The 12,247-nt window shown below is 44.8% G+C and overlaps 1 protein-coding gene across 2 annotated transcripts in view; it reads left to right on the forward strand.

The window, feature by feature from the left end:
• Positions 1 to 2,775: 2,775 nt before the first annotated feature.
• The window catches only part of TTC12 (tetratricopeptide repeat domain 12), a 57,883-nt gene continuing 48,411 nt past the window's right edge, over positions 2,776 to 12,247 (forward strand). For both annotated transcript variants that reach the window (XM_055423035.2, XM_055423036.2), the window contains exons 1-2: positions 2,776 to 2,823; positions 4,401 to 4,473. In XM_055423035.2, the coding sequence (XP_055279010.2) occupies positions 4,416 to 4,473 (58 nt within the window). In that variant the 5' untranslated portion in view covers positions 2,776 to 2,823; positions 4,401 to 4,415. The remainder of the gene's footprint in view (positions 2,824 to 4,400; positions 4,474 to 12,247) is intronic.

The following is a 12,247-nucleotide window of genomic DNA, read 5'->3' on the forward strand; positions in this document are numbered from 1 at the left end:
AGAGTTGACTCATTGGAAAAGACTCTGATGCTGGGAGCGATTGGGGGTAGGAGGAGACGGGGAAGATAGAGAATGAGATGGCTGGATGGCGTCACTGACTCGATGGACATGAGTTTGAGTGAACTCCGGGAGTTGGTGATGGACAGGGAGGCCTGGCGTGCTGTGGTTCATGGGGTCGCTAAGAGTCAGACACGACTGAGCGACTGAACTGAACTGAACTGAACTTGGTCTTCTCCTGCCTTAGGACTCAGACTCAGACTGGAACCTACGCCATCATCAGCTCTCCTAGTTCTCAGGCCCTTGGACTTGGCCTGGGACTCACTCTATTAGCTCCTTGGGTCTCCAGTTTGCCAACTACAGATGACTGTAACCATCTGAATGCAGAGTTCCAAAGAATAGCAAGGAGAGATAAGATGGCCTTCCTAAGTGACCAGTGTAAAGAAATAGAGGAAAATAATAGAATGCAAAAGACTGGAGATCTCTTCAAGAAAATTAGAGATCCAGAACATTTCATGCAAAGATGAGCACAATAAAGGACAGAAATGGTATGGACCTATCATAAGCAGAAGATATTAAGAAGAGGTGGCAAGAATACACAGAAGAACTATACAAAAAAGATCTTCATGACCCAGACAACCACGTTGGTGTGATCATTCACCTAGAGCCAGACCTCCTGGAGTGCAAAGTCAAGTAGGCCTTAGGAAGCATCACGACGAACAAAGCTAGAAGAGGTGACGGAATTCCAGTTGAACTATTTCAAATCCTCAAAGATGATGCTGTGAAAATGTTGCACTCAATATGCCAGCAAATTTGGAAAACTCAGCAGTGGCCACAGGACTGGAAAAGGTCAGTTTTCATTTCAATTCCAAAGAAAGGCAATGCCAAAGAATGTTCAAACTACCACACAATTGCATTCATATCACACACTAGCAAAGTAATGCTCAAAATTCTCCAAGCCAGGCTTCAACAGTACATGAACTGTGAAATTCCAGATGTTCAAGCTGGATTTAGAAAAGGCAGAGGAACCAGAGATCAAATTGCCAACATCTGTTGGATCATTGAAAAAGCAAGAGAGTTCCAGAAAAACATCTACTTCTGCTTTATTGACCACGCCAACGCCTTTGACTGTGTGTATCACAAGAAACTGTGGAAAAACAGATGGGAATACCAGACCACCTGAACTGCCTCCTGAGAAATCTGTATGTGGGTCAAGAGGCAGCAGTTAGAACCAGACACGGAACAACAGACTGGTTCCAAATTGGGAAGGAGTACATCAAGACTGTATATTGTCACCCTGCTTATTTAATTTATATGCAGAGTACATCATGAACTCTGGATGAAGCTGAGCTGGAGTCAAGATTGCTGGGAGAAATATCAATAGCCTCAGATATGAAGATGACACAGCCCTTATCGCAGAAAGTGAAGAAGAACTAAAGAGTCTCTTGATGAAAGTGAAAGAGGAGAGTGAAAAAATTGGCCTAAAACTCAACATTCAGAAAACTAGGATCATAGCATCCGGTTCCATCACTTCACAGCAAATAGATGGGGAAACAATGGAAACAGTGACTTTATTTTTGGGGGCTCCAAAATCACTTCAGATGGTAACTGCAGCCATGAAATTTTAAAAGACACTTGTTCCCTGGAAGAAAAGCTATGACCAACCTAGACAGCATATTAAAAAGCGGAGATATTACTTTGCCAACAAAGGTCCGTCCAGTCAAGGCCATGGTTTTCCCAGTGCATGTATGGATGTGAGAGTTGGACTATAAAGAAAGCTGAGTGCTGAAGAATTGATGCTTTTGAACTATGTGTTGGAAAAGACTCTTGAAAGTCCCTTGAACTGCAAGGAGATCAAATCAGTCAATCTTAAAGGAAATCAGTCCTGAATATTCATTGGAAGGACTGATGCTGAAGCTGAAGCTTCAATACTTTGGCCTTAAATGTGAAGAACTGACTCATTTGAAAAGACTCTGATGCTGGGAAAGATTGAAGGCAGAAGAAGGGGATGAGAGGATGAGATGGTTGGATGGCATCACCGACTCAATGGACATGAGTTTGAGCATGCTCAGGGAGTTGGTGATGGACAGGGAGGTCTGGTGTGCTGCAGTCCATGGGGTGGCAAAGAGTTGGACACAACTGAGCGACTGAACTGAACTGCAGATGGTGCACTTTACAGCGTCCATGATAATGTGAGCCAGTTCCTTAGATTAAATCAATCTCTTTTTCTCTCCGTCTCTTAAAATGTGAATGAGTCCATTGTCTCATGCTCTAAATTCTACGATTCCCTGGATAATAACCAACTTATTCCTTTGGAGTAGGTGCCTGGCACTTTAACCAAAATTCATGAGAAAGTGCCATTTCTCCATGTCACACATGAGACAACTTAAGATCAGAGTCGTCATATAACCCTCTTCTCCAAAGATCTCATTTATACCAATAAGCAAGCCTGACTCTCCCAAGTACCGCTGTTGACCTTCCCCGTTTGGGGCCAGGGATTATTAAACTAATGGAAGTGACACCACCGCCCCCACCCCAAGCCTAGAGCAAAAAGAGGTGAAAACCTGGCGCTCATTTAGGGATCATCGCAGGTCACTTGGGCTTTTCTGCCCGCCCCCTCCACCTTTCCTTCGTGCCCCTCAGAGATCCCTAGCCCGAGCTGGCCCTGAGCTTGGCAGCGCGCTCCCGAACTAGCGCGCGGAGCGGGGCGGGGTTGGGCTTCGGGGGTACGGCCACGCCCACCTTCGGCCCCGCCCCTCCCCGGTCCGAGTCGGTCACCGCCAGCCCACAGCCGCCATTTCCTGTCCGGACGTGGGCGCGCGTCAGGTAACTGCAGCGGGGTGGCCCAGCCTGCGCACGTTCAGGTCTGGTCCTGATTTTCTCCGTCAGAACTGAGCAGAGGACACTGGTTTGGGCTCCAGCGGATGGGACGGGATCATCTGTGGGCTAGGCATGGGCTAGTGCCCATGGCAGGCACTGGGCGAGTGGACGCTGTGGAGCAGTTGCTACGCAACGACGTCGCGTCCCCGCCCTCCTGCGCCGGTGGGCGGGGCTTGTCTGGGCCCCAGCTCACACTGAGGCTCCAGGCTACCCGCAGGCTTCTAGCCGGTGAAGCGCGCACTGCAGAACTTCTTGGGCCTCAAACCGCCCTTTCTTTCTCGTCCCGTCGTGGGTTTAATGGTTAGGCAGGGAGCGCCCTCAGACCCCGCCCTGGGAGCCGAGGGCTTGGTGCCTGCCCCAGGGTAGTTCTGAGCCGGCCTTCTGTCCCTCCTAACCTTGAGCACGTTAACTCACTTGGCTAGGCCTCAGTTCCACCGAAGCCTAAATTGTTAGAGCTGGAAAGAAGCCTATGGGTCATTTAGTTAAACCATAAGTCCCCTGCCCTGATTTACAGATAATAATGCCTCACAGTAACCAGTCATCATCGCGAGTGCCTTGCGCTTTTAATTAGTCCGCAAATAGCCCTGTTTGCTAGAACCAATGAGGCTTGTAAGGCTCAGAGACGTTGTGGCTTTAGCTAAGGTAGCACAGCTTATGTAACTGGTGCAATCTCAAAGAGATCAAATGATTCCCAGCTTGAACCTGGCAGATTTGGAATTTTCAGTTACGAAGACTACTAGTAAACCTAACTAATCAGAATTACTTGGAGAGTGCTTAGAACTGTACACTTCTGTTTACTCTCTCAAGCTTACTGAGGGGCTCTGGGCTAAGGCTGAGGAATTTGTGTACTAAATCAGATTTTGCTTGATTTTTATGATCTATGGGTGGACCTTTGGGAACCACTGGCTACAGCATGAGGTCTTTTCACTCAAAAACAGCTGAGAGGTGATTCAGCTAAAGTACCTAGAGAGAAGAAGATAAGGCTGGACTGTCAGGTTCCAGTCCCTCAGTCAATTTGTATCTTCTCTTCACTTCTCAGAAACAAGCCCGAGGCTTATATTTTAAACAAGTTTGAACATGTAGATGCAGATTACCTGTTTCTGGTTACCTGTCACAAGGTCAGGTCCAAGCTTCTGGCTGGGCCAGTCTGTCAAGATCAAAGTCAAGGGTTAGTGTCCTCTATCCCTGGTGGCTTGTCAGCTGCTCCGCCTGGTCCCCTGCACACCAGGTCCCTTATCAGCAGTCGATGTGGGTTTTGCAGGGACATTTTGCAGAGCAGTTTCCCCATTGGAGAAGGCTGGCAGCTTTCTGGCAATATCACCACATGTAATGAGTGTTCCTTGGCCTTTAACAGGAGTCAGAATGAAATAGATCACTCGGCTTGTTATTCATGACTTTTGTAAACACAAATCTGTCTTTAAAATAATCACTTGGCTCTTGGTTTTAGCAGGCTAATAAGCCTGACAAATTATGTTTAGTGCTTTATTATTATTAATTTTCATCGTGTATGCTGCCTCCCTTAGAGATTCTGGTTCACAATGGCTGACTATCAAGAGGAAGACTTGCAGAAATTTCTTAAAAATGTGGATGAAATCAGTAAGTACCAGTAAATCATATACAAATTAAATTTTACTTTAGGAAAGTGGAGTAACTAAAGAGAGATGATTACTCTAAGTTAGTTCCTGGGTTGCCTGACAGGTTTGTGACTCTTAAGGGAAAAAAAAATGTCACTGAGATTAAACAGAAGAGGGTATTGAGAAACAAGTAATATTGAAGCCTGGGGCTAATATTTTCTGGCTGTTAATTGGTATCAGTGAAGCTGTTAATATTCTGATTGGAATTCAGGCTGACCACTCTTCTCCATATTTTCTCCCCTTCTGTGTAGAAGCAGGTCAAAAGGAGCTTCCATTTCCCCATCACCAAGGAGCCTGGCTCTTCTGTTTGAGGTCATTCAGGAACCTCATTGATCTGGAATCCATCTTGTCTGGGGGGAGAGCCATTTCTGGTTTTGAGCTGGAGTGCGTGCGTGTGTGTTTAGTCACTTCAGTCACGTCCGACTCTGAGACCCTGTGGAGTGTAGCCCACCAGACTCCTCTGTTCATGGGATTCTCCAGACAAGAATACTGGAGTGGGTTGCCATGTCCTCCTCTAGGGGATCTTCCCGACCCAGGGATCGAACTCGCATCTCTTATGTCTGCTGTATTCACAGGCAGGTTCTTTACCACTAGTGCTGCCTGGGAAGCCCTTTGAGCTGCAGAGGCAAAGTCAAATGGCTTCCCTCCTGGTTGCCACACCCCTGTCTCTATTCCTCTAGGCAGGAAGACCCTTCTGCAGCTCAGATAAGTAGGCTCTCAGAGGACACGCTGATCGTACAGACCATTATACAGGAGATTCCAAAGTACCCAGGCCCTGTTCAGACTTCAGGGAGCTTGTTTGAGGGTCAGTCAGTCCAGTCGCTCAGTCATGTCTGACTCTTTGTGACCCCATGGACTTTTTGAGGGTAGAAACAAGAAAACTGACAATAAAGCAAAACTTATCTAATAGAAATATATTGAAGTTGTCGCTTCTCACAGGCCGTATGGGTCCAAAGAATAAAATCGTTTTTAAAATAGTCCAGGCAGCTTCACAGATGATACATCCTTGGTTTGTTCTCTGCGTTTGTCTCGGGCCTCTCCTCTGCCCGTCCCGCACGTGTTGTTCTGGCCTGGCCCACTGCTCACCGCTTTCTCTGCCGGTGGTTTAGCCCAAGCATGTGGTTTTAGCTCCCACCCTTGTTGATGACCCCACATCTCAATTGCCACCAGCTGCGTTTTTGATCTTCGGCCTCTATGCCAACTGTCACATCCATGTGTCCCTCAAACACCAGGAACTTCCTGTGTCCAAAGTTCAGTTGACTGTCTCTTTCCTGTCTGTCCCCCCACTCCAAATAAAACTTGCTTCTCCTACCCTCCCCTTCATTCTAGTCTCACTTGGTGGCACTATCATCCCCTAAATTTACAAGTCATACTGGCCTACCGCTCCTCTCTCAGCCCTGAATTTAATCGGCCCTCGGATTTGCTTTCTTTCTTCAGCTCTGTCCTCTCCCAATTTCCCTTTGTTCTGCTTCTCTAATCTAGACTATTTCAACAACCCCCTGATTGGGTTTCCTGCCTCTAGGCTCACACTCCCCACAGAGTAATGTATCTAAAATGCAAATCTGACCCAGACACTTCTCTGCTTGGATTCTTCCCGCAGTCACAATAAATTTCAGGCTCTCATCAGGACCTAAGTCCTCCCGTGACCCTACCCTTGCCTCTCGCCTCTCCTTACCTCACCCTTGAGCAACAAACTACTCCTGTTCCCCACACACTCCCCTGAAGCTCCTGCTCTGCCTGTTGGCTTTCTTCTCTCTGCCCCTTCATCTTTCTTTATCTGGCTAACACTCATTCATACCCCCAAGTTCATTCCCATATCATTTATATCAGTACTGTACGTAGAACTTTCTGTGATGACAGATATGTTCTGTAATCTGCAGTGTGCACGATGTAACCAATGGCCGCAGGTGCCCATCGAGGGTTTGAAATGTGACTAGTACTACTAATGAAGTGAGTTCCCCTATTGTTTTGTTAATTTGTAGTTGCTGTTTAGTCTCTGTCATGTCCAACTCTTTTGTGACGCCATGGACGGTAGCCCACCAAGCTCCTCTGTCCATGGGATTCTCCAGGCAGGAATACTGGAGTGGGTTGCCATTTCCTTCTCCAGGGTATTTTTCAAACCCAGCGATTGAACCTATGTCTCCTGTTGGGCAGGCGTATTCTCTGCCTCTGAGCCACCAGGGAAGCCCCAAGGGTCAAACCTTCATCTCTTGCCTCTCCTACATAGCCAGTCAGGTTTTTTTTACCACTGTGCCACCTGGGATGCCCTATTTCATTTATACATAATTTAAATGTATATAGATTCTATACATGTGTATAGATTCTATCCATTCATTTCTTGGGTGCTCATTATGTATTGAGTGTTGCTAGACCCTGGAAAGAGCAGTAACAGTGAATAAGAACCATCTTCCTTCCTGATACCTATAATCCAGTGAGAAAAGGCAGGTATTAAACAAGTAATTTCAACTGTGGTGTATGCTACAAAGAGAGATTTGTAAGAGGAGAGTGAAAAAGTTGGCTTGAAGCTCAACATTCAGAAAACTAAGATCATGGCATCAGGGCCCATCACTTCATGGGAAATAGATGGGGAAACAGTGGAAACAGTGTCAGACTTTATTTTCCTGGGCTCCAAAATCACTGCAGATGGTGATTGCAGCCATGAAATTAAAAGATGCTTACTCCTTGGAAGGAAAGTTATGACTAACCTAGATAGCATGTTAAAAAGCACAGACATTACTTTGCCAACAAAGGTCCGTCTAGTCAAGGCTATGGTTTTTCCCGTGGTCATGCATGGATGTGAGAGTTGGACTGTGAAGAAAGCTGAGCACTGAAGAATTGATGCTTTTGAACTGTGGTGCTGGAGAAGACTCTTGAGAGTCCCTTGGACTGCAAGGAGATCCAACCAGTCCATTCTAAAGGAGATCAATCCTGGGTGTTCATTGGAAGGACTGATGCTAAAGCTGAAACTCCAATACTTTGGCCGCCTCATGCGAAGAGTTGACTCATTGGAAAAGACTCTGATGCTGGGAGGGATAAGGGGCAGGAGGAGAAGGGGACAACAGAGGATGAGATGGCTGGATAGCATCACCAACTCGATGGACATGAGGTTGAGTAAACTCTGGGAGTTACTGATGGACAGGGAAGCCTGGTATGCTGTGATTCTTGGGGTCGCAAAGAGTCAGACACGATTGAGCATCTGAACTGAATTGAGCTGAACTGAAACATGCTAAGGAATCTAACTCAGTTAAGGGAGTTGTATGAGTCTATTTGGGCTGCTGTAAAAGATACTGCAGACTGGGGGACTTAAGCAACAGAAATTAATTTTTGCCACAGTTCTGGAGGTCAGAAGTCCATGAGCAAGGTGTTAGGTTTAGTTTCTCCTGAGCCCTCTCTCCCTAGGTTGCAGACAACCCTTTTCTAATTGTGTCCTCACATGGTCTTTTCTCTGTGTGTGCACATTCCTGGCGTCTCCTCCTCTTCTTGTATGGACACCAATCCAAATGGTTTAAGGCCCCACCCTTATGACCTCATGTATCTTTCATGACCTCTTTGAAAGCCCCATCTCCAAATACAGACACAGTGCAGGAGTTAAGACTTCAACGTAGGAACTGGGGGAGAGGGGCACAATTCAATCCACAAATAGAGGCTTCCCTGAAGGATGAGATTTAAGCACAAATCTGAAGTGTGAGTAGGAGTTGGCCATTGGGGAGAGATAGAGGAGTACTGTAAATGAGGAGAAAGTAGGTAGGAAAGCTGAAAGTTAAGAGAGAGTGTGACATCTTTGAGAGCCTGGAAGATTAAGTGTAGCTGGAGAGAAGAGATCAAGGAGAGAAGTGTCTCATCTGAGTCCAGAGAAGCCAGATCAGGGAAGACCTTGGAAGCCATGGTAAGGAATTTGTGTTCATTCTGAGAGCAGTGGGAATATTTCAGAGGGTTTACTCGGAGTGGAAACATGGTCAGATTTACATCTTAGAAAAGTCACTCTGGCCATGGTGTAGATGCAGACTAGAGGAGAGAAGCATGCAGCTGCTGAGAGCCAGCTAGGAGGCTGTCACAGTGTTCCAGGGAGAAGGGAATGGGGCTGGAATGGACACAAGTAGAGTTTGAAGAGATATTTCAAATACCTTATTTGACAAGCTTTAGTGTTGATGGCTAAGAGGGCAGAGAGAGAGCAAAAGCTTACAAATGAGTCCAAGAATCTTGATTGACTGACAGGTGGATGGTTGGGCCATCTGCTGAGATAGGGGCATTTGAAAGAACAGTTTTGGGAGAAAGAGGATGGGCAGGTCAATTTCGATGAGTAAGGCATCCCAGAGAAGATGTTCAGAAGGCAGTTGGCTTTGTGAGTCTGAGCTTAGGAGAGGAGAGTAGCTGAGGAGTTTAGCTTAGGAGGCACTGGGATCTGCATGGCACATAGAGCCTTGGCAAAGAGCAGGAATTCCTGAGAAGCTGGAGAAAAAGAGAGGAGGGCTCGGGCAGAGCCTTGCAGATTGCCATGATTTAGAAGATATGTAGGAGAGGAAAAGCAGGAGCAAGCAAAGGAGACCAAAAGCAATGACTGGAGAGGTAGGCAGAAAATTGGGTGAAGTTCATGTTATGGAAGCAAAGGGGAAAAGATAGAGAAGGAAGTGGGCAGCATTTGTCAGATGTTTCAGAGAGCTTGATCAAAACAGGCAGTAAAGAATGATCACTAAATGTAACAACAGGAAAATCATTTGTACCTTTGGTGGCAAAAACTGTGGAGCAGGAGAGACCAAACTGTAGTGGATAGAAGAGTAAGTGGGATCTCCATTTCCAGTAATGTTACTGGTGGGAGACTCTAAAATCCCTCCCACATAAAACAATACATCTAGAAAGGCTGGATAAAACATGATAGACACCAGGCTTTTAATTTGTTAAGCATGTTTGTTAAAATGAAAAGAGTTTCCATTATAAGAATAGAGAAGCAAAGCATAAGATCTAAGCTTGTAGAGGGTAAAAAAGGACTAAAGAAACTCAGCGACTCCAATGAAGACAGGAAAAGAAGGGAAGAAAATGTAAATACAAGACATGTAATATAGTTAAAATTAGTCTAAACGCTAAATCAATAATAGTAAAATAGACTAGTCTCCAGTTAAAACAGATTGTCAGATTGTATTTTTTAAAATCAGATATTGTGCTGTAAAAAACAGACACATTAAAATTAAGGACTCAGAAAAGTTGAACCTGAAAAACGAAAAAATATTTGTAATATAAACACTATCCAAAGGAAAGTAGACATTGAACATTACTATCAGACAAAATCGACTTTAAAGCATAGACTGTTATTTCAGAGGAAAAATTCACAAGGAAGATAAAAATTTCTAAATTTTCAAACTTTCAAGTTCCTCCGACTATTTGAAAAGCTGATAATTCCCATCTTATACTAATGGTTACAGAGAAGAGAAAACAGAGGACAGCTCCTGGTCATTATATGACTCTAGACACTGAAATTAAAAATGTATAGTACTAAAAGAAAATATAGGGCATTATTATTTATAAATACAGTTAGAATCTTAATTACGCTGCTAGAAAACCAAATCCAGGGATGAATTAAAACATAATTTATCATGGTCAAGTTGGTCTGTCTAAAGAATGCAAGAATGGTTGAACACTAATGTATTAATGTACTTTTAAATTTTAACATTTTAAAAGAGAAAAGCCATAAGATCATTTTCAGTTCAGTTCAGTTCAGTCGCTCAGTCGTGTCCGACTCTCCGCGACCCCATGAATCACAGCACGCCAGGCCTCCCTGTCCATCACCAACTCCCGGAGTACACTCAAACTCATGTCCACAGAGTCGGTGATGCCATCCAGCCATCTCATTCTCCGTCGTCCCCTTCTCCTCCCGCCCCCAACCTTTCCCAGCATCAGAGTCTTTTCCAGTGAGTCAACTCGTCTCATGAGGTGGCCAAAGTATTGGAGTTTCAGCTTTAGCATCAGTCCCTCCAATGAACATCCAGGATTGATCTCCTTTAGAATGGACTGGTTGGATCTCCTTGAAGTATAAGGGACTCTCACGAGTCTTCTCCAACACCACAGTTCAAAAGCATCCATTCTTCGGTGATCAGCTTTCTTCACAGTCCAACTCTCACATCCATACATGACCACGGGAAAAACCATTGCCTTGACTAGACGGACCTTGGTCGGCAAAGTAATGTCTCTGCTTTTCAATATACTATCAAGGTTGGTCATAACTTTCCTTCCAAGGAGCAAGCGTCTTTTAATTTCATGGCTGCAATCAGCATCTGCAGTGATTTTGGAGCCCAAAAAAACAAAGTCTGACACTGTTTCCATTGTTTTTCCATCTATTTCCCATGAAGTGATGGGACCAGATGCCATGATCTTTGTTTTCTGAATGTTGAGCTTCAAGCCAAACTTTTCACTCTCCTCTTTCACTTTCATCAAGAGGCTTTTGAGTTCCTCTTCACTTTCTGCCATAAGGGTAGTGTCATCTGCATATCTGAGGTTATTGATATTTCTCCCAGCAATCTTGATTCCAGCTTGTGCTTCTTCCAGCCCAGCGTTCCTCATGATGTACTCTGCATATAAGTTAAATAAGCAAGGTGACAATATACAACCTTGACGTACACCTTTTCCTATTTGGAACCAGTCTGTTGTTCCATGACCAGTTCTAACTGTTGCTTCCTGACCTACATACAGGTTTCTCAAGAGGCAGGTCAGGTGGTCTGGGATTCCCATCTCTTTCAGAATGTTCCACAGTTTATTGTGATCCACACAGTCAAAGGCTTTGGCATAGTCAATGAAGCAGAAATAGATGTTTTTCTGAAACTCTCTTGCTTTCTCCATGATCCAGCGGATGTTGGCAATTTGATCTCTGGTGCCTCTGCCTTTTCTAAAACCTGCTTGAACATCTGGGAGTTCACAGTTTACATACTGCTGAAGCCTAGCTTGGAGAATTTTGAGCATGACTTTACTAGCATGTGAGATGAGTGCAATTGTGCGGTAGTTTGAGCATTCTTTGGCATTGCCTTTCTTTGGGATTGGAATGAAGACTGACCTCTTCCAGTCCTGTGGCCACTGCTGAGTTTTCCAAATCTGCTGGCATATTGAGTGCAGCACTTTCACAGCATCATCTTTCAAGACTTGAAATAGCTCAACTGGAATTCCATCACCTCCACTAGCTTTGTTCGTAGTGATGCTTTCTAAGGCCCACTTGACTTCACATTCCAAGAATTCTGGCTCTAGGTCAGTGATCACATTATCGTGACTATCGTGGTCGTGAAGATCTTTTTTGTACAGTTCTTCTGTGTATTCCTGCCACCTCTTCTTAATATCTTCTGCTTCTGTTAGGTCCATACCATTTCTGTCCTTTATCGAGCCCATCTTTGCATGAAAAGTTCCCTTGGAATCTCTAATTTTCTTGAAGAGGTCTCTTGTTTTTCCTATTCTGTTGTTTTCCTCTATTTCTTTGCATTGATCACTGAGGAAGGCTTTCTTATCTCTCCTTGCTATTCTTTGGAACTCTGCATTCAGATGCTTATATCTTTCCTTTTCTCCTTTGCTTTTCGCCTCTCTTCTTTTTACAGCTATTTGTAAGGCCTCCTCAGACAGCCATTTCGCTCTTTTGCATTTCTTTTCCATGGGGATGGTCTTGGTCCCTGTCTCCTGTACAATGTCACGAACCTCCGTCCAGAGTTCATCAGGCACTCGATCAATCAGATCTAGTCCCTTAAATCTATTTCTCACTTCCACTG

Source organism: Moschus berezovskii, chromosome 14 (assembly GCF_049115385.1).
Source record: "Moschus berezovskii isolate FMDL1 chromosome 14, NW_MosBer_1.0, whole genome shotgun sequence".
Taxonomy (NCBI): Eukaryota; Metazoa; Chordata; class Mammalia; order Artiodactyla; family Moschidae; genus Moschus; species Moschus berezovskii.